This window comes from Sciurus carolinensis, chromosome 2, assembly GCF_902686445.1.
Source record: "Sciurus carolinensis chromosome 2, mSciCar1.2, whole genome shotgun sequence".
Taxonomy (NCBI): Eukaryota; Metazoa; Chordata; class Mammalia; order Rodentia; family Sciuridae; genus Sciurus; species Sciurus carolinensis.
The window spans coordinates 7,378,282-7,399,018 of record NC_062214.1 but is presented as its reverse complement, the minus strand read 5'-3'; the positions used below and the strand labels follow the sequence as shown (position 1 = coordinate 7,399,018).

At 43.8% G+C, this 20,737-nt stretch overlaps 1 protein-coding gene across 2 annotated transcripts in view; it reads left to right on the top strand.

The window, feature by feature from the left end:
- The window catches only part of Dok5 (docking protein 5), a 154,427-nt gene that overhangs the window by 105,064 nt on the left and 28,626 nt on the right, over positions 1–20,737 (top strand). For both annotated transcript variants that reach the window (XM_047542227.1, XM_047542228.1), the window contains exons 3-6: positions 2,861–2,975; positions 3,059–3,178; positions 5,816–6,005; positions 18,109–18,244. In XM_047542227.1, coding sequence (XP_047398183.1) covers positions 2,861–2,975; positions 3,059–3,178; positions 5,816–6,005; positions 18,109–18,244 — 561 coding nt within the window. The remainder of the gene's footprint in view (positions 1–2,860; positions 2,976–3,058; positions 3,179–5,815; positions 6,006–18,108; positions 18,245–20,737) is intronic.

Below are 20,737 nucleotides of genomic sequence, written 5' to 3'. Positions count from 1 at the left end.
CCCTTAATGGATCTGTAATGAAGTGACATATTTCAAAGTCATGCCTGCGTCTTGGGCTGCAGTGTGACTACTCTTAAATGATGTCGCAGTAGAGGGTTAGGCCTGGCACACATGCTACCTGTGTCTGCCGAGAGGAACCACCTTGAAAAGAAAGAGGCCTTAAATGGGGGACGACTTCCAAGGGACCCTCTGTTGAAAGTGTCACCTTATTTATTTATTTATTTTGGAGTGCTGTGGATGGATCCCAGGGCCTAGTACATACTGGGCAAGTGCTCGCTGAGCTGCAGCCCAGCTGGTTTTATCTTATTTTGGAGACAGGTTTTGCTAAGTTGCCAGGCTGGCCACAAACTTGCAGTCCCTCTCAACCTCCCAGGTCGCTGGGGCTACAGTTGTGGCCACCGTGGCTGGATTGATCTGAAAATTTTCAGAGTTAGTCATGCGTGTTTCAGATGGGCTGAGAACACTGGCTTTGGGGTCAGTTTGCTTTGTTCACGTCTTTGTGGTGACACTTTTTAAACTGTGACTTTAACCTTTCTCAGCCTCAGGGTCCTCATCTGAAAAATGCTGATAATGGGAGTGTCCATTTCTGACTTTCACAAAGGTCAGATGATTCATCCTGGATGTAGCATGTGGTAGGGTCTCAATAAATGATGGCTGTCTGTAAGGTTCCTTTTCATTGATGCTGTCCATCAGAAGTCATTGCCGGGTGATTCAAGTCTAGCTGGGAGCCGGAGGTGAATAAAGAGATGAATTGCAACTACTGTAATCACATAGATCCACAATGCAGTGCGGGGGGGCGGGGTGTGCAGAAAGGTGCTAATCAACTCACCCAGAGCTCGGGGCATGTTTCCCAGAAGAGGTGGGCCTGGAAAGCAAAGTGAAATTTGGAGAAGAGAGGCCAGAAGGTAAACATTTACCTTGTGGAAGCTCCATGTGAGTTAGTTTGTGGGTGGGTTAGATCTTTTGTTCATAGAGTTCATGTGTATTTATTGAGTTTCCACTGTGTGGCAGATGCCATGTTAGACTCAAGAAACACAGTGGTAGGCAAAGTAAATAAACAAACAATTTCCCTTCCTTGTGGAACTTTCCCTCTTGAGGCAAGGCAGGCACTGAACCAGTAAGTTAGGTGGGCTAGGGAGGGAGGGTACAAGGGAAGGCACAGTGTGTCACTGGATGGTAACCTAAGACCAATTGGATGGATGTTGGGGTGGGATTTCCAGCATGGCCTCTGTGGGAAATGAGATTTCACTAAGACCTGTGGTGAGTGGGAGTGACCTGGGGAGAGGAGGGAAGGCTCTGTGCTTGGGGGATCATGTAGTTTTCTGGGGACAGAATGAAGTCCAGCTCTCTGGGACATAGGTAGCATAGAGCACGCTGGTGAGATGCACAGGGAGACCACAGAGGGTCTTGAGGTCCCCTGGATCAAAGCACTGGGACTTTGTCCCTAGGGCAATAGGAAATCTTTGAACATTATGCATAGAAATATCAAAATCAGACTTAGGTTTTGAAAGATCATCTGCTACTTGCAAAGTGCATTACTGGAGTTCAAAATGGAAGTTCAGGTGGAAACCAATAAGTATGTGTGACAATAGACCGTAGTTTGCACTGGGGTGTTGGCACCGACATGGACAAAGATGTCAACTGCTGCATCTGACAGCTCTGAGGGTGTTGATGCGGGGGCGGGAGATGTGCTGAGTCTCTGTCACCTGCGTGGCAAGGTCTGAGGTGTGCTGTGTGTTACTTCAAGCTGAGAAGTTTGCAGTTAGACTCTAGAAAGGGCTAGTGGAAGGTAAGATGCAGGGAACGAAGTGATCAGATCAGTGGGTGGAGGGTGTTTATTTCTCTTCCCACCTACTTCTTGAGCCAGGCGTTTATTGAATTTAAAGTAATTATTGGAGAAGTGATTCAGCACCATTGCAGGCTAAGATGGATGGGCGGCAGATTCTTTTGTACAACAGCACAAAAGAGATATATTAAGGGGAGGTTAAACTTGTCACTGTGAAAGGCTTATTTATCTTGTAAATTCTTACCCTGGAGCTATCTAAAACTTCTTTCTGGCAGGACCCAAACAGGCCACCCCTCCAATGCAGGAGAGAAAGTGGACAGGGCTGTCACTGCGTTTCCACTGGGGACCACACCCTCCATGATAGGGACGGGGTAGGAAAGTACTGCGGGAGGGGCAGGGGATTGTGGGAGAGGGAAAGACATAGAATGTCTGATGGGGGCAGGCTTCCTGCTGACAGGAACTCGGTGGGACTCTGCATGTTCTTATGCTCCAAGACAGAGGCCTGGAAACCACAGAGAAGCTAGGAGTAAGGCAGAGAGAGGGAAAACATTTGGGAAACCAATTTTGTGGTCAAGTCTGTGCTGGTATGTGTGACTTGATCCTTTGAGCTCTTGACGCTCCATCTGTGACTGCCAGTGAGAAGATTTAGATGAAGTGGCCCCCTCCCCTCCCCGGCCCTCCCCTCCTCCAGGGTCCAGGTGTCTAGGCTCTGTGCACAGGGAGAACTCGGACGAGGTGATGGCTTTAGAGGCTTCTGCCGTTGGTTTCGAAAGCTTATCAACAGGGATGGACTTGAGAACTATTGAGAAGGTAGAGAGACTTTTGGACAATTCAAAAGAGAAATAGAAAAAGAAACCTGAAGCAAACTGTCTGCCTCTGTGAAGCTTGAAGCCTGTGCCACTCTGTGGAAAGAATCCCTTCCAGGTACCACTGATTCTCTTGCCTGGCTCTCAGCTGCAGGTCCCCGGGCACTGTTCTGTGCAGGGTGTTGCGCATGTCCCTGGTGCCCCGAGGTTGTAGCCTGGAGGTGCTCGCCAGGGGCTGTGACCGTCCTTCCTCTTGTTCACTGTGCAGGTGACAGAGCTCAACAACGTGAAGAACGTAGCTCGATTGCCAAAGAGCACCAAGAAGCACGCCATCGGGATTTATTTCAATGACGAGACCTCCAAGACGTTTGCCTGTGAATCAGGTTTGTCTGGGATGGGGCTGTGGAAGGGTTTGACCTTCGAGTGGGCACGGCGTGCACGCGTCACCTTGTGGCCATTCCCACAGATCTTGAGGCTGACGAGTGGTGCAGAGTCCTCCAGATGGAGTGTGTGGGGACACGGATCAATGACATCAGCCTGGGGGAGCCCGACCTCCTGGCCACCGGGGTGGAGAGAGAACAGAGCGGTATGTACAGCGCAGTCTCGCCTTCCTGCTAAGCTCTCGTGCCCCATGTAGTAAAAAGTAAGCCATCTTCATTAGGGGAAATTCATAAAGCAATAAATAAAAATAAGCTTTTCCCTAATGCACAACCTGTGTTGACAATATGGTATATATATTTTTCTATAACATGTTAACTTGGTGCATAATCTGAAAAAGCATAGCTAGAAATTTTGAGGGAGCGACTGTGTGCCAACTTGGTGGAACAAACTTTCAGTATTAGATTATTTAATTTTCCCAGCAGCCCTTGGGCGTGCATGTTATTACTTCTCCCATTTTACTGATGAGGAAACTGAAAACGTCAGAGAGTGAAAAATCTTGTTTCAACTCTAGTGGCTCCTTAGTGCTTGATTTCAGACTAGACGATTGGACCGTATTTTACCATGTGCTGACTTTAAACTGTAATGAGTTGGTGTCTGGCCTCTTCACTTAAATTGTTATTGAAAGCTTTCCAATGCCTTTAATAGAATTTAAACTTCACAAATGTTTCATCAAGTTTAAACCCACTTAAAAAAATCTGTGATTTTTTAAAAAACTGAAATGCATGAGCCAAACTCTGAGTTCAACTCATGACCTAGAAATAAATCATTTACCATGATAATGACCCAAATATTAATGAACATTTTAGCAAAAATCAATGTTGGTTTATCAAAAAAGCTTGGGATAATTACTTCACCTCCAAGCCTGGGCCCCAGGGTTCTGCTTGGCGACCGACTTGGGCCAAGAGGATTTATCATGATGAACGTGCTCTGGGTCACCTGGATTAGTGGTGAAATGCAGAGGAGCTGTCCTAACCTCTCCACAGGCAACTCTGCATTTGTTACTAAAGCATGCTCCTCCTCTCCAGTGGAGCTGCGTGTTCATGACACATTCAAAGTCTGCAATTGTGTTCGATATACGTATCTATCGCAGTCCATCTCCACCAGTGTTACTGATCAGGACCCCAGCTGAGGGCGATTCCAAGAACCTCTTTGTAGATTGGGACATTGAGCCACAGAGAGGCTGGGTTATAGGCAAGGTAATCCCCTGAACCCCCAGACTACTCCTCCTGTGGTTAACTAAGTTGGGGTAATAGCTGCATGGATGAATGTCTGAGAACCCAACAAAGAGAGGAAAACAGGACAGGTTTGATTATTATTGTTTGCTAGAGTGCTCAGATCAGCACTTATTTTTCACAAATCCTTCTGGTGTTACAAACTGAAATAAAGACTCAGCTCTGCCCTGGAGTTGCCTGTCCCCTGCCAGTTCTTTGTGAGTTTCCTCTCAGTGAAGTGGAAGTAAGAATAACCCTGGTGTGTAATTACTAGGTATCATTATGAAACTCACCTTCGACCTTTAAAATATGTTGCAATCCTAATTTGTACAGTCAAGTAATTGTGATTAAAATGGTCACTCCCAGCACTATTATTGTTTTCTTGAGTGAGTTAGAATTATAGAACTTCTAAGCAAATAACTTGGTGATCATCTCCCTTTTTACTTAATGAGATGGCCTTTCTTACTTGGTCCAGAACTGTCAAGGGAGCAATTTTCTCAATTAGATTCTATTTTTAAAATAATAGCTACTGGAAAGCTGCAAATATTCAATGATTGAGAGTTCGGAATGATTTAGAAAATTTAAATGGATACATTTCATGAACATGGTCTTGACCTATTTGCTAAATTCAACGAAAATCTATGAAAATTCTATTGATCATCTTATTATGAAACAATTAATTTATAATACCCCAACATAAAGTTGTTATTCTTTTGTCAGATATGTGCCATTTACCATAATGATGGCTAGGCAGAGATGTGTTTGCTACAGCTTAACAATATGTGTTCATATTTTACTTAAAGGTTCCAGTTCTGTAACTTCTTGTGCTCATGAATTTTCTAGAGATACAACGAAAATTCTATGTGAATGTATCCATGGGGGAAAATTTCATTGCAGTAATCAACCATGCAGTTATTTAGAGGGATCTTGGTTACATTTATAACCATCATCTGAACAAGCAATATTTTCTTTCCAGTAGTTGGTTAAAGACAGTTTTTTGTTTAAAAGTAGTTCAAATGTGTCCAGTGGCATTTTCCCAAATGCTTTTTCAGTTAAGTGCATTAAAAAATAATTTGGGATATGACTTTATTCACTTAGTTATAGAAGTTATAGAAGTTATAAGTTGATCAATATAACTTTTGGTATCGGTAAACTGTAAGATAATTATTTAGCACCTGCATCTTTTATGAACACAAAAGTGTGGGCGTAATTAATGTGTGCTTGGCAGGAAGAAAAATAACTTTTCATGGTTTCATTGCTTTAGCCTTTTATTGGCATACATACTTTTTATTATGCAAATTTAAAAAGTCTAAAAATGGTCTTTGTTCATGTAAATAGTGTTTAGTGTATGTTGACAGCCACACCGTATCATTATGATGTTATTTGATAGGGTCAGCATTTAAAAATCATTTCCTGGGACAGCATGTTTGTGAGAAACATTGGTTTCCCCCAATACTCAATCAAATCTTAAAATGTGAGCTTGAATTACTTTTGAATGCTTCTCTGTTCCTACAGTGTCTTTGATGTTTCATTCCTGGGGATTTTAGACTAACCTTTTGTTTTTCTCCCAGAGAGATTCAATGTGTATTTGATGCCATCTCCTAACTTAGATGTACATGGCGAATGTGCCTTGCAGATTACATCTGAGTACATCTGTCTTTGGGACGTCCAGAATCCCAGAGTCAAACTCATCTCTTGGCCGCTAAGCGCCCTGCGGCGGTATGGACGTGACACCACGTGGTTCACTTTTGAGGCAGGGAGGTGAGTTCCAGAGCGTGGAATGCCCCTCTTCTCAGCTCTTGTTTCTGTCTTCCAGGCTCCTATGATGGAGGCTCACCTGTACAAGGCATCCTGAAGTTCGCCTGGGGGGACCCCCAGAGCCCTGGTTCTCTAAGGCCAGGGGTGGTGCAGAATGTCCATGTATTCAGTGTGACCCTTTTCCTGGGGAGGAGTTTAATGTTTTGCATCTGTGATATGAATTTTCATTATGCAGTTTGGCTCTGTACCACACCCTGAAGTTGAACTGGGTAAAAAGTGCTAACCATGTGCCATTCACTGGGCTAAACTAAAACAGAGGCAAGGTTTTGGGAAGCTTCCATGCTTTCTCATTTCAACTCACAGAGTAGATCATAAGCCTGAGGGGCTGCTGACTTTTTCAAGTTGCAGTTTATTGAGTGCTATTTTGTTGACAGTATAATGAATGCCGCCAACACTGGAAGAGGTTGATTCCCAAGCTTGTTCATTTTCATCCCCATTGAGTACTGTTCCTTTTAGGAGGGTACTGTGGGAGAGAAGATGGTGCCCACAGTGGTTGTGCTGACCCCACCTATGGGGAGATCCCTCTGGTCAGCGGCTCACCTGCTTTGTCCCTGGGACTTAACTCTGTTTTGAAACACAACAGTCAACATTTTATATTTTAACATTTCTAATGATGAAGGCTTAAGAATTACAAATCCTTCTGCATGTGGCCTGAAATTGCATTCAGATTGAAAACAAGCCAGCTTACAACATGGAAAAAAAAAAAATGTAAAACTGGACAGCTCTTCCTATAGGAAAATGATATTTGACATGAGGAGAGTAAAAAACAGAACTTTAAACTCCAGCTCACGCCCAGATCCTGCGAGGAGAGGGCAGTAATGCTCCCTTCAAATGAATCTATTTATTTTAAATAAGGCCCAATTATGCAATGTATACTTTTCAGAACAATTTGTTGTTCTCACAATTATCCTAGAAAGTTTTTAAATTCTTCCTTCTCATAAAGTTGTTCTCTGGCCTCTTTTATTTTGAAGACCTAGAAATGAATCTCCCAGACAACAGACATCCTCACGTATTCCCTTGTATATGTATGAAAACATCACGGTGAACCCCACCATCATGTAGAGCCACAAGAATGGGGTTCTGACTACAATAAGATATAGTCCCTGCTTGTATAATTATATCAAAATGGATTCTACTATCATGTATAACTGAAAAGAACTAATAAATAAAAAGGGAAATGTACTATCAAGCTATGAAAACATAGAGGGAACTTTTTTCCATAGAAAAGAGTTAACATACTGTGTTACTCCAACTCTCCGACATTTTTGGAAAAGGCCAAACGAGACAGTGAAAAGGTCAGCGGCTGCTGGAGGTTTGGGGCATGAAGGATGAGGAGGTAATGACAGGGACCTGGAGAACAGCGGCACTGCTCTGCTTGGTGCTGTGCTGTGGGTACAATTGCTAAAAACAGCAGAATGCATGACACCAGAGAGAACCCTAATGTCAACTGCAGACCTTGGGTGAGGATTGGTGGGTGTTCGGTCATCAATTGTAACAAATCCACTCCTCTGGGCTGGGAGGATATTGAAAATAGAGGAACTGTTGGAGGGTAACCACCTGTACTCTCCACTCAATTTAATACATTTAATAAAGTGTATTAAGACAGGAAAAAAAAGTAATAAAAGCCATTCACCTCCATTCTTAATAAAGACACTGAAAAATGGAAAAAAAAAAAAAAAAAAAAAAAAAACCTCAAATGTGCCCAGTGATGTTCTTCTTTTATCAGAATTGCTTATTGATTATCCTGGAGGGAAAATCCTTTTTAGTAATTTAAGAATTGGTTTGATCACATTGGTATATTCTACCCTTTGGGAGTCAGGAATTATTATTATAGATTATTAGGTATTACTGTTATTGTAACCAGTAAAATCTAGATATTTTATAATAAATATAGACTTTTCTATTACCTCTGAATTGCCCATTCTTATTTCTTATAGACAGATAATAGAGTTGTCCATCTATCAGGATTTATGGGGTGATAATGAGAGGCATTTATTCAAACATGACTATTTTCCAATTGTTTTTTAATGCACTATTTATAAGAAATAGCAATAGAATATATGAAAACTAAAATGTAAGTAAACCTCTATAGTAGATCAAGACTCTTTGAAACTTTAAAAAATGATCTCATTAATTTTAAGATTTTGGGAACATAAGTTTCCAGGTATAAAAATCAATACTACTTATGTCATGCAGAAGTTTGATTGATATTGAAATCTAGTAGGACTGCTGAAAATCTAACAGATTATTTAAAAGACTGACATTTCTCCTGAGTGTTACAGAAAACCATAGAGGTCTGTAGGCAGGTGGATTTGGGTCTGTGCAGATGTGTTAATGCCATGTGTCTGTGTGTGTGTGTGTGTGTGTGTGTGTGTGTGTGTGTGCATGTGATGGAATTGTGTTCATAACTTGGGTAGGTCACTCTGACCATGATGTGGACAATAGGGCAGAGGGATGGGTGTGGACATTGGGAGAAATTCCTTGGCTTACAGAGTGCACAGTCTGGGTAGTGTAGCTTCAGGCTTGGCTTGCTTCTGTGTCCATGATGCCCACAGGTTTCTTTTGAGAATCCTCAAGTGGACAATAGAATCAAGGGATGGGTGTGGATGTGGGGAGATGCAGAAGTAGCTCAGGCAAAAGAAGTGGTGCACGAAAAGAGTAGATCTCTTGAGGACATAAATTCCATAATTTTTTCAATGGTCTTTGACCAACAGCTATAAAGTACTGACTTGGAAAATGAAAGTGCCTCATCCCATGATTTCGATGTCCCCTTAGTGGTCTGTCCTTCTGGGAATTCCATCTAAGAACGCCAGCAATTAGATGGTTATAATACCTATAATCTCCAGTGTCCTGGGAACGCAGAGTGTTCGTTGATTTTGAAGAACCTTCTCATTGGCAGTCATGCATTGTGAGGCTGGTGCAAGCGTGGCATTGAATGGAGGGGAGGTGAGAGGACGTGGTTCTTAGGATCTGACTCCGTTTTCGGGCAGTGTGTATAGTGTGAGGAGCACTACTTCAGGAGTCAGAGAGACCTAGGTCTGGGTCCTAACCTGTTTTAAACTAGTGACGGACTCTGGGCAAAGTGTGTAAGTTTATCTGAGCTAGACCCTCCCTGCAGGGTCGTGACCTGCGAGGGTTCTAGGCATCCCCTAAGTGCCTTTGACATCCCATTTGGATCACTGTTGGAGCAGGACTTGGCCCTGCAGGACACAGGCAACCCAACATAATATGACCACTTTGTGTTTTGTCTGAAACTCAAATAAAGATGAATTTTTATAGTTTCCATCAAGGCGCTAGGATAATAGGATCATCTGTGTTCTCTCAAGTGTGAAGGTTTCTCTCTGCCTTGCTTTTGTTAGTGAAGATAATTTTTTCCTTGGCTATTTTTGGATGTGTGCAAAACAAGGCAGTTTCATATTACCTAATATACCGTTCTTCCTCTCATTTTAAGAAATGAGCAGGAGCTGAGTTTCTGCAGGTGGTTTTCATATACCCAACATGCATTTGCAAAACTTGAAGACTGTCCTCCTGTAGAACACAGGGATTCTTCTTCCTAAAGACCTTGGGCAAAGTTTTATTCACATCCAGCTTATTCCTGCTCGGTGGCTCCAGTGCCCTTGAGCTCAGCTGACAGTGGGGTGCTCGTAATGAGATGGACTTGGAGGACATGAAATGAAATTACAGTCCTGCCACACAGGTCTGTGGGAACATTGCCACCTATAAAATGGGGACAGTGTCTTCCTTATCATGAGATTACAATGAAGATTAAATAAAGGCACATGTGACAACAACTGGAACGATGCCGGAGAAGTAGCAGGCTCTTGAATCAGCCCAAACTGACCCAGAAAAGAAATTCATTGCCTTATATTACTCAGTCTGGGGGTCGAGATGGCTTCAGGCTTGGCTTGATTCAGTGACCAGATGGTGGTCCATGACTTTCATTTGAGAGTCCTCTTTCTTCTAGGCTCCAAATGGTGACCTCCAGAAGCCTTGGGATCTTTCCACACCATCAGCCAGTGGAAGGGAGATGAATTACTGTCATGCATTGACCATTACATTCATCCTTCCATTTAGTCTTTGTACTGAGAACTTCATACAAAGCTCCCAGGACACAAGTAGAATGGGACTTCCTCCCAAGGCACACATTGCCAGCAGAAAGGGAAGGGATGGGGGGGGTCTTTAAAAACTAACAAAATGCATCCAATGTGGTATTTCAGAATTGCTCAAAGCACAGAGGGTCCAGAGGCCTTCTGTCTGCAGTTAGCGGTATCACTTGTAATAGGGCTGGACCTCCACAGCACTGCGGCTCAGCCAGGCGCGGTTTTGCTCCCAGGAGACATTCGATAACGTCTGGAGACATTTATGGTCAAAACCTGTGCAAAGGCACTGTTGGCATCTAGGGTGTGGAGGGAGCAGAGGTGTTGGTAAACATCGCACGCTGCACAAAGGAGCTTCCCACAACCATGGATTATGGGGTGCATTTATGCAGGGTTGAAAACCTAGCAGGTGTCTCAGCCACTGAAAACACTCAGCGACGATGATCCACCCCTTGCTATGCGAGATCACTGTGAAGCTTTGTATACGTGCCACCCTGGTAAAGCCACTCACTCCATCACAGAGGCTGGAAAATATTTTCATTCTCTTAGAGGGAAACAGGTAAAGGCCCGAAGTCCCAAGGTCCAGGGCTAGTGTTTTGATCAGCTATTTTGCTGCTGTGGCTAAAAGATTTGACGGCGCAATTATAAAAGAGGAAGGGTTTATTTGAGGGTTCACGATTTCAGAACTCTTAGTCCATAGAAAGCTGACTCCATTCCTTGGGGCTTGAGGTGAGACAGGACAGCTTGGCAATTGAGTGTGGCAGAGGGAAGCAGCTGGCCTCATCAGGAAGCAGAGAATCTCCTCTCAACAAGTACAAATATATATACGCCAAGGTCACGCCCCCAGTGAACCATTCCCTCCAGGCACACCCCACCTGCCTCCAGTTACCACTCAGTTAATCCCATCAGGGATCAATTCACTGATTAGATTAAGGCTCTCACGACCCAATCGCTTCTTTGAACCTTCTTACATTGTCTCACACGTGAACCTTTGGGGGACCCCTCACCTCCAAACCATAACAGCTAGTGAGTGGTGGGTTCAGGATTCACACTCAGATCTTCATCTTCCAAACTCCATAGGTCTCTGAGAGGGTGTTCCTGCTGCTGGAGGTCAGCCTAGTTCTTAACGACCTTCTGCAGAGCGAGAGATAAGTGTACTCACACAGCTAAACTCGCCGAGACCCTTTTGGATGCCCTCGGGTACTAGTGGGTAAACCTTCTTAGTTGGATTTTAATTTGGGGTCTTCCTGTGGTTCTTCTTGTTTGGAGTGAAGGCGTGGACAGCCGGGATTGTCCACCCCTCCTGTGCAGCTGTGTGAGGATCGCAGGCCACCAGCGTCCCCCACCTGCCTTTCCTCCCCTTCTCCCCCCAGATAAGCAGTGTGATTACGTTGCCTTGAGGAAACTTGAAGTTGAAATATAAAATTTGTAATAAAGTGCAAAACTGCACATTTAATTGCCCTTGGAGACAAAGAACAGTTCATTTATTTGGGGGACCAAGAGACATACACTTTGTTCGTTCGAGGTGTTTCTAAACTTTGGATTGTTTCATTGCACTTCAAAGCTCCGGAACCTGGCTTCAACAGGTCAGACTGTCAGGGCCTCCAACTTTACATAGGAAGATCCAGTTGGCATAAAGTTCTAACCCCAGCTACGTCCCCCTGGAACCATTCTGGAAATGTTATTGTTTAAAGAGGGGTGGCAGGTGTCCGGTGAGATTTGCTGTAAGGGTTCCAGCTGGGTGCTGACTTAGCACGTTTCAATGTCAGACTGCCTTCCCTCCTGACTGATTTAAATGAATGCCCTAGGTTTTACACCTGCAGGAGTGAGAAAAAGGCTCAGGTGACATTTGGCAGAACGTACTAAATAATTCCCGTGCATGAGTGCGTTTCTTTGCCAGCTGGAGAGAGTCTTTCTTGTGCTTCCGACATCATTTTAAGAGAAACTTCCAGAGTCATCTCTGAGCAGTAGAGGAGGGAACTTTCCCTCTTCAGAGCACACAGGCCTCCGCTACTGAATATTTAGAAGGTATGCTTTACTTTTATAATGAAAATTCTTTTATAGATAAATGCTAGGAGGAATGAGTGACGTTGTTTATATGCAATTTACATATACTTATCCTTGTGAAATACGGTAAGAATCCCAATGGCATGAACAAATGCCTTTCTTAAATGGAGTGTACCAGATTTGTGAAAAAGCTACATTTGTGGAGTGGAGGCACTTGAGCAGCCTTGGAAAATAAATCATGCCGTTTCTCATGCCGCTTGCCCTGAAAGTCATAAGCTGGCGAGATGACTTTTCACTGGACAAGAAAATGGTTTCCTCCTCTGATTGATGAGTTTATGGGTAAAATAAAAATTGTATGACATCTTTTATTTTCCCTTTGCTTAACCATTTCTTCTTTTAAATTTTATTTGTTCTCATTTGTTGTACACGACAGTAGCATGCATTTATACATTTTGATAGATCATACACAAATGGAGTGTAGTCTCATTTTTCTGATTACACATATTGCAGGATCACATGGGTCATGCAGTCATACATGTACATGAGTTAATAATGTCTGTTTTACTCTCCTGTCATTCCTTCCCCCATCTTTTGGATATTTTGTTTGTCTACTTGATTCTCAGCTACTTAGTCATCTCTAGTTTCTGGATGTTTCAGAGACGATATCTGCATTCTTTCCAAAGAATTGAGATCACGTGTACAGTACAGTGCCCTCAGGTTTTCCTGCTGTGTTCAGTAGAGGAGATCAGTGTGAATACTGGGTCTCACATACTTGCTTGGGAGATGTGAAATTCTCTTCTTTGCAAGAAAACAAATACAATTACATCATTTATATGGCCATTTGTTCCTCATTAGCATTTATCTGAAAGAAGATTTTAATTATAAAGGTAATGCATACTTACTATAAATATTCCAGGGATGGGGGTATGTATGAAATTAAAAGGGAGTGTTCCCTTTTCCTGCAAAGCACCACCTCTTGAATGACCACACTAAGGGGTGTTTCGTTATTGCACTGTGCTAGGTGAGGGGGTTCGAAGACAAATAGGACCAAGTTGGCTTTGTTGGGAGCTTGGCTAGGTCCTGCCTGCCTCTGAGCTTGTGATTTTAGCACGTGGAATTCCTAAAAGGATGGCTTTATTCTGACCTTTAAGGCAAAATCAGCACTCACCAATGCCCGTGTCCAACAAAACATAGGTGACATCCACAGGTGCACACCATCATTTTATATGTGCTGGTACCTCAGAATTCTAGAAAGGACTAGTCTGCATAACGCCCTCCTTCACCCTGCGTTTGCCCAGTGCACACTGTGTGCCAAGTGTGGTCCTTAGCACTGCAGAGGTAGCAGTGGGCTCAGCAGTGAAACTTACTTGACAGCACAGGAGGGATATTGACGACGTCCAACATAAACAAGTGTAAAGTAGATCTTAGCCCGAGTCCCACAGTGAAAAGTGTACTTGGGAGGGATAGAGGGGCTCAGAAGGGGTGCAGTCCTAATGAGGTGAGCAGGACTGGCTTTGCTGAGTCAACCATGTCTGAGTCACGACCTGAAAGAGCTAAGATGGTGTGAGCCATGTGGGGATCTGGGGGGAGAGCATTCCTCCATAAAGGAGGATGGGCAAGGTGCAGTATTGGAGGAAGAGCCAGGAGGCTGAAGTGGCTGAGTGGAAGGAGGGAGGGGGAAGCAGCCCGTGGTCAAGGTGGAGGCCCAGCAGAAGGTTGTTGGGAGGAATTTGGCTTCTAGTCATAGTGAGGCAGAGAGCCTGAGGGGAAAAGCCCACTGATATGGCAGGGGTCACAGGTGACGTGAGCACTGGACAGCCCTCTCCAGAGCCGCGTGAATGCTGGATGTTCACAGGAGCTGTCCCGTGCTCACAGGCCTGGGTGGCACCGGGCGATGATAGAGCGTCCCACAGCAGGGCCAGGGACACCACCCAGGAGCAGGGCCTGGGTGGCCCTGACCTCCATCCAGCGTGCGCTGCCTGGACTCAAGCTGCGGTCAGCCGGGCAGAGACCAGTGGTGGGACTGGAGACAGGAAGCTAGACAACTGCCCAGAGTCCCGTGGCCCAGGGTGCAGCAGTGTGGCGGGCCTGCGCCCAGCAGCGGCTACCCCGGAGGTCTTACCTGACCTCTTGCCCTTGAAGTGTAACTCAGTTTCTCTCTTGTCCTTTTGTATTTGGTTGATTTCAGTGATTTTCAAGCCAGGGCATTTTGTGTCCCAGGGGACATTTGGCTGGAGACCCCTTTGGTTGTCACAGTTGGGGGTGCTCGTGTCTGGTGAGTAGGGAGAACACTGTGGCTTAATCAGAAAAACTTGCTGTCTACACAGAGCTCAGATTCCCCCCGGGAATGGCAGACTCCCTGGAAGACGGCATCGTCCGCTCTGCAAAGCCTGTTTAATAGTTGTAGTAAAGCCAGGTGAGAGCCACAGTCATCTTGTTTTACAGGTGGCATTGCACTTTGGAAAGCTGAAGCACCCAGAAGTCTGGGCAGTCCCCGCTTGAGCTCTTCCTCTTACACAGCGCTTTGGCATATATTTGGTGTGGATAAATTCATGAATTTCCCTGTGTTTTCTGAGCAATTGGTTTCTTCTGGATTCTTGGCTAATTGAATAATTCATGTTTGGAGTGACAGGTGTATCATTTAGGGAAAATGATTGTTGAGAAATTCAAAGCTACCGCCCCATCTCTATGGCCACAGTATTCCAATATAGGAATCCAGTTCTTCCCAGAGGAGATAAGAAAGGCCATACTTGAATTCCTTATTTTTGCCTCACTGGTTTCTGTGAGTATAGGGCCCTGGGAAAGTGTTAGTGTATTGGGGACATTCTTAGAAAAGCACCCATAGTTAGAACAAAGGAGAAAAAGGAATCTGGACCATAAAAAACCAAAGTGCAGGTTTGTTGTTCTACCCTGGGCGAAGCCATTAGAAAGTTGCCTGTTATTTTCTGCAGAGACATTGTTGTTGAATGAGGTTATGTAAGACCATTAGCCTGTCTGCCATATTCTTCTTGGTACTTCCTTTCTTGTCCATTTTATTACCCCCTCTTTTCTTCTTACTGCCTTGGGGCACTTGCCCATTCCGTTATTCTGAAGAAGGCCTCTGGTGACATTAATGCATTGTCAGGGAGGTGAGGGGACTGAGGGGGAGGCCAGGGGAGGCCAGGAGAGCCTCTAGGCAGTGCTCCTGGCCTGCCTCTTCCTGGTCACGTTTGTCCTGCTGCAGGACACACATCTTGAGCAGAGGGACAGAGGTCCCAGCAGTTCTGACCAAAGGCCTCATTTTTCTTCAAAGCTCTTTAATACATTTTGTCTTTTTAATGTGCTCTGAGAGACTTGGGGCAGATCTGGTTGCTGAAACCATTTTGGTCCCTCACAGCTTAAAAACAAGGAACAGGTTGTTGACATTTAAAATTCAGGGACCTCACAAAACCATCAAGAAGCTGTGTCTCTGCTGGACTCCTGTTGCCTCAGGTAGACCCTGGCTGGCGCGGGCTGTGGCTTTGATCTTAAACAAGGCCCATCGCCACTCTGCTGTGGAGGGTCAGAGCAACTTGACCCATTCACTTTCTCTGCCTAGGGGAGTTTGGGGCCCTGACTCCCAGTTCTTCCTCGAAGTGATAAGCTCTCTGTGTGTGTGCGCGCGTGTTCAGGACCCTCAGGGATGGGTGAGAGTGGTCTATGGAAGTCTGGTGTTTTGATTTCATTTGTTTTTGATAACAGTATCTGAGAAATTCAAATGTCACTGAAGAAAAGGAATGGGCTTATTGCATCTATCAAAAATTGACATTGGATGAAATTTAATTTTCAAAGAGTAGATCTTGCCTATTAGTGGGTCATAATACAGATAAAGCATTCTTCCATCAGTATTAAAAAATAAGAAAACAGCATGTTATATAGATTGATGACAGATTGATCCATAAATAGAAGGAAGTATTGGGTCACAAACTAAACTTTGTTTGTTTGTTTTTTAACTGTGAGTTGCAGTTAAAGAAAAAAAATATTAAAAACTAGATTTTAATAGTTTTCCAAACTTTAAAAACACAGCTGCAGAGTTTGGATTTGCAAAGATTGATTTGCAAATTGATTATCCTGCAGGTGTTTCTGAGTGACAGGTGGCTTCATCCTTTCTGGAAGGGAAGTGGTCATTTAGATGAGTAAATAAACAGTGCCCTCTGTCCTAGGAGAAACAAGACTGCTTCCTCCTTGTAAAGAATGCATTAAGGTGACTTCCTTCTCTTAGAATGAGGATTTTCATATTTGATGGAAAAAAGATCTATGAAATCCATAGGCCTTGCAGAATCAAGTGCCAGGTGGCGGAGTCAAGTTTGCATGGAGGTCTGCTTGCAGGTGAAGTGGCAGTAGGGCTTGCAGGATTGTAGGATGTTTCAGGAAGGAAATGGAGCTTGACAGAAAAATGCTTTGAATGTTAGTCTTAGTTCTTTTTCTTGGTACTAGGGACTGACCCCAGGGGGTCTCCACCACTGAGCCACGTCCCCAGCCCTTTTATTTTTTTGTTTTGAGACACGGCCTCACTAAGTTACCAAGGCTGACATTGAAGTTGTGATCCTTCTGCTTCAGCCTCCAGAGTCACTGGGGTTACAGGCATGCACCGCTGCTCCTGGATAGTTTGGATAATTTTAGTTCCTCTTTGTATTAGAATGACATGATAATTAAAGTCGCAGGATCAACTTCATGAACTAGTTCTTTATATTGGCTTATGGGAAGAGCTTCTTTTGCCCCTTTCTTTTTCTTCTTGCACAGCCCGTCTTCATGAAATTCAATGAGGCAGATTTTGAATATTGACTGAAGCCTTGCCATGCGTGCAGAAAGCTGCCATATGCCCGCGTGGTACCAGGCCAACTGTGAAAAATCAGAGGGAGGAATCTTCTGTGTTTTATTGCATTAACTGCATATGCTGGAGTAGATAAAAAAAAAAATTAATCATGGTTTGAGTTGGAAATTTACTTAGTTTCCATGTTGAATTAAACACTTTCTCAGATGTGAGCAAAACTTGGGCACTAAATCCAGTGTTTCAGCAAGAGGTTCTCAAGTGGGAGCAGGGACCTTAGAAAAACCAGATCCTTGGAAACAATAAACCCTACCTCCTTGTTTACTGTTGCCATACCTACGCACATCAAAATCACAGCTCTTGTAAATGTTCCCGCATATCATTTTTCCCATTTAAAAAATATTCATAATAATTAAGTATGTTTTAGCATATGTATACAATACGTGTTTAACTTTAAAGCACTTGTTTGGTCTTATATGTAGTGATCTCCTCCTATTAATGAAATTATTTCTGGTTTTAGCGGCCTGGGGTGGAGGTGACCTTCCTCTTAACACTTGACATCAATTATCAAGCCAGGCAGCTTCCCTTGAAGAATTTCTCCTTGTGTTCCACATATTAATTCAGCACAATCATGCTCATTAAACATAAATTAGCAGCATTCGATCCATCACATTGAGCGGAAGCTGGAGTGAAATTTGATCTAGGATTTTAGAAATGAGAGAATCAGTGAAGCCACCATCTGGGAGGAGAGTTAGGACGGAATTGAAGAGCACTGTGAAATCCTCCTTTCACCTCTGAGCTGAGCGGCTTCGGGTCTGCTAAGAATTTGTTGGAGGAACACAGAGGCACAGGCTCCTGCTGGGGAGTAGCAAGGGGAAGTGAGGGATGATCCTGGGACTCAAGAAGCACCTCCTTTTTAGTCCTCTCCTCTGCTTCCTGAGACAATCACTGAGCACGTGCTAGCTCCCAGTGCTGGGTTCCCTGCCCATGTTTATAGTAATTAATTGGACACTTGGAACATTTTGATTCTAGTTAACTTCATTAAGCAAACGTGAACAGGAATCCTGGTATCGTAAAAGTAAATGAGCGTGAGGTCTTAGTACCTGGAGCTTCAGGAGCAGGATTTCAGAGCTTCCTGTTTTTGTCTTCACAGGATGTGTGAGACTGGTGAAGGGCTGTTTATCTTTCAAACACGCGATGGAGAGGCCATCTATCAGAAAGTCCACTCTGCTGCTCTGGCCATAGCGGAGCAGCATGAGCGCCTGCTACAGAGCGTGAAAAATTCCATGGTACGTGCGGAATTTCTTCCTTATGATCCAGTGTGTGTGCCACTGCAGAATGCAATCTGGGAATTTTTGTGCCGAACAATATGGGTAGCATTCTTGGAGCAGATGGTTTACTTCTATATCAGAAGTGTACAGCATGGATTAAATGCCATCCTTGGAATTCCCCAGCTGATAAAACCCTAACCATACATCCCTGATCATTCGCTTATGACTTTGTGATTAAATTGTTGCACGTGTGCATCTACATTAAAGTCAATTTGGATGTATCAGCAACTATGGAGATGCAACAGTGTGGGTATGTATTTATAGCTGTATTAGAAGTTGTAGTTGCCAGTGCCATCTGAGGCTGGGGAGGAAACAAATGAGAGAGGAGGGCTGAGGGAAACTGGAGGGAATGTCAAAAAGCTGTTGACACGAGATGGAAGGTTCTGGAGAGGTGGAGACCTTGATTTTTTCAAGGGAAACCAAGGATTTAAATCTGGGTATAATACCATCCAGTTGGTAACTTTGGGAAATGAATTGCAATTAAAATAGCAGCATTTGGTGTGCCAAAGAGACCCTCACACGCTATACACAGCCACGCGTCTGTCACTGTGTGAAGATGCTAGGAACACACAGGTGCTCCTGAGTCCACCAGCAGGACACAGACACCCACCCTTTCCATTGCACAGTCCTGTGGATGGCACCGAGAACTGCAGTCATTAGTTTCTTCCTTTGGAGGAAGCACACAATGCAGGTACACAACTAAATATTTAAAAAAAAAAAAAAATCACACAATTGTAATTATAAACATCTACATAAAGTTCATGCCTGGAAGAAAATAAAACTGAAGGCAGCAGATTTAGCATGGTAAGAGTAGGGTAGTTTGGATATCTATGGCTTGATTGGATTTAAGGAGGGGCAAAGCAAGCCAGTATTGTGACCTGCCCCAGACCACTCCTGAAGGACCTGTGTACATAACACATGGGTTTTACAGCAGGGAGGACCAAAACTTTCTAGAAAGAGCCAGATAATAGATATTTCAGTCTTTGTTGATTAATATGGTAGTAGCTACAGCTACTTACCTGCCATTGTAGAACCAAGCAGCTAAAGAAAAACTAATAAAAAGGAATGGCCAGGTTCCAAGAAAAAACTTTACTCATGGACCCTGAAATTCAAATTTCATATAAATTTCTCATATGAAATATTCTTGATTTTTCTTTTTCCCCTCAACCATTTGAAAATATTTTTCAAAAACCCATTTTTTCTTTATGGGTCAGACAAATCAGGTGGCAGGACAGTGTACCGTTGGAAGGGCATGAGCGCAGACAGGGAGCCAGCGTGACTTGAGCCTTCAGGAGAAGCAGGAGCTAGGCCCGTGCATTAAGTGTGACATCAGAGGTGGCGACATGGAGGGAGTGTCCAGCCTGGCTAGAACATGGGGTACCCAGGTATATGGTTGGACTTTATTCCAAAATTGCTGTGAGGGTGTTTCTGGATGAGATAATGTTAAGTTGGTAAACTGAAGAAAGCAAATTGCCCTCATGATGTGGGTGAGCCTCATCCAGCTGGTAAAAGACCTGAGTAGAACAAAAGGCAGCCTGAGAAAGAGCTGGCTCTCTGCCTGATAGTCTCGAGCTGGGACGTCGGGCCTCTGCCCTAGAATCCATAGACCTTCTCCATCCACTCTCCTGGTTCTCAGGCCTTCAGACTGCAGATCTTGGGACTTCAGTTTCATGATTATGTGAGCCAGTTCCTTAAAGTCAATCAGTCTCTTTTTCTCTCTCCTCTCTTCCTGTTGATCTGCTTTTGCAAAACCCCAACTAATCTGACCGATACAGGAGTAGACACAGATGATGCAGAGATAGAGGTCAGTGCCCTATCACTGTGTTTAGGATCACTACCCGTGGAGACAGACCTAGTTCCAAGGCCAACTCTGAAACATTCTGGTCTGTGGAGGAAAGAAGCAAAGTTCTTGATTTCTCCAAACTCCAGTCTTTTGCTTTGTACAATGGGGAAGGTAATAGTGTTTACCTTTAAATCTCCTTGTGAGGTTTAGGTGAGAGATGCTTGTTACACATAAGCTTTTGTTCTTGTTGCTAATGATAGCTGAGTATTGCCATTAATAGCTGAGTATGTTGGTGGGTTCAGATGGATCCAAGCAATGGCTGGCGGAAAGGATGGTAGCAGTGATTATGTCCCATCACCTGTGTCCATTTTCATTACTACCATCTCCATGTGTGTGTGTCTTAGTAAGATAAAATAAAGAAAGGGTAGGAAATGATATAATCTGACGGTGTTTAGAGAATCAGAAACTACTATAAGAAACTACAGGAAACAGTCACATTTACTAAGGAATCTATTCATCATTGAAAAATTGCAGGCAATTCAAAACAGCAAAAACAAAAAAACAAACTGCCCACATTCCTGCTACACAGGAATATGCCCATTGCTAGCTTTGGAGTATGTAGCTTCCAGTATTTTAACTGTGTGGACTTAAAAAACAGACTTGTACTC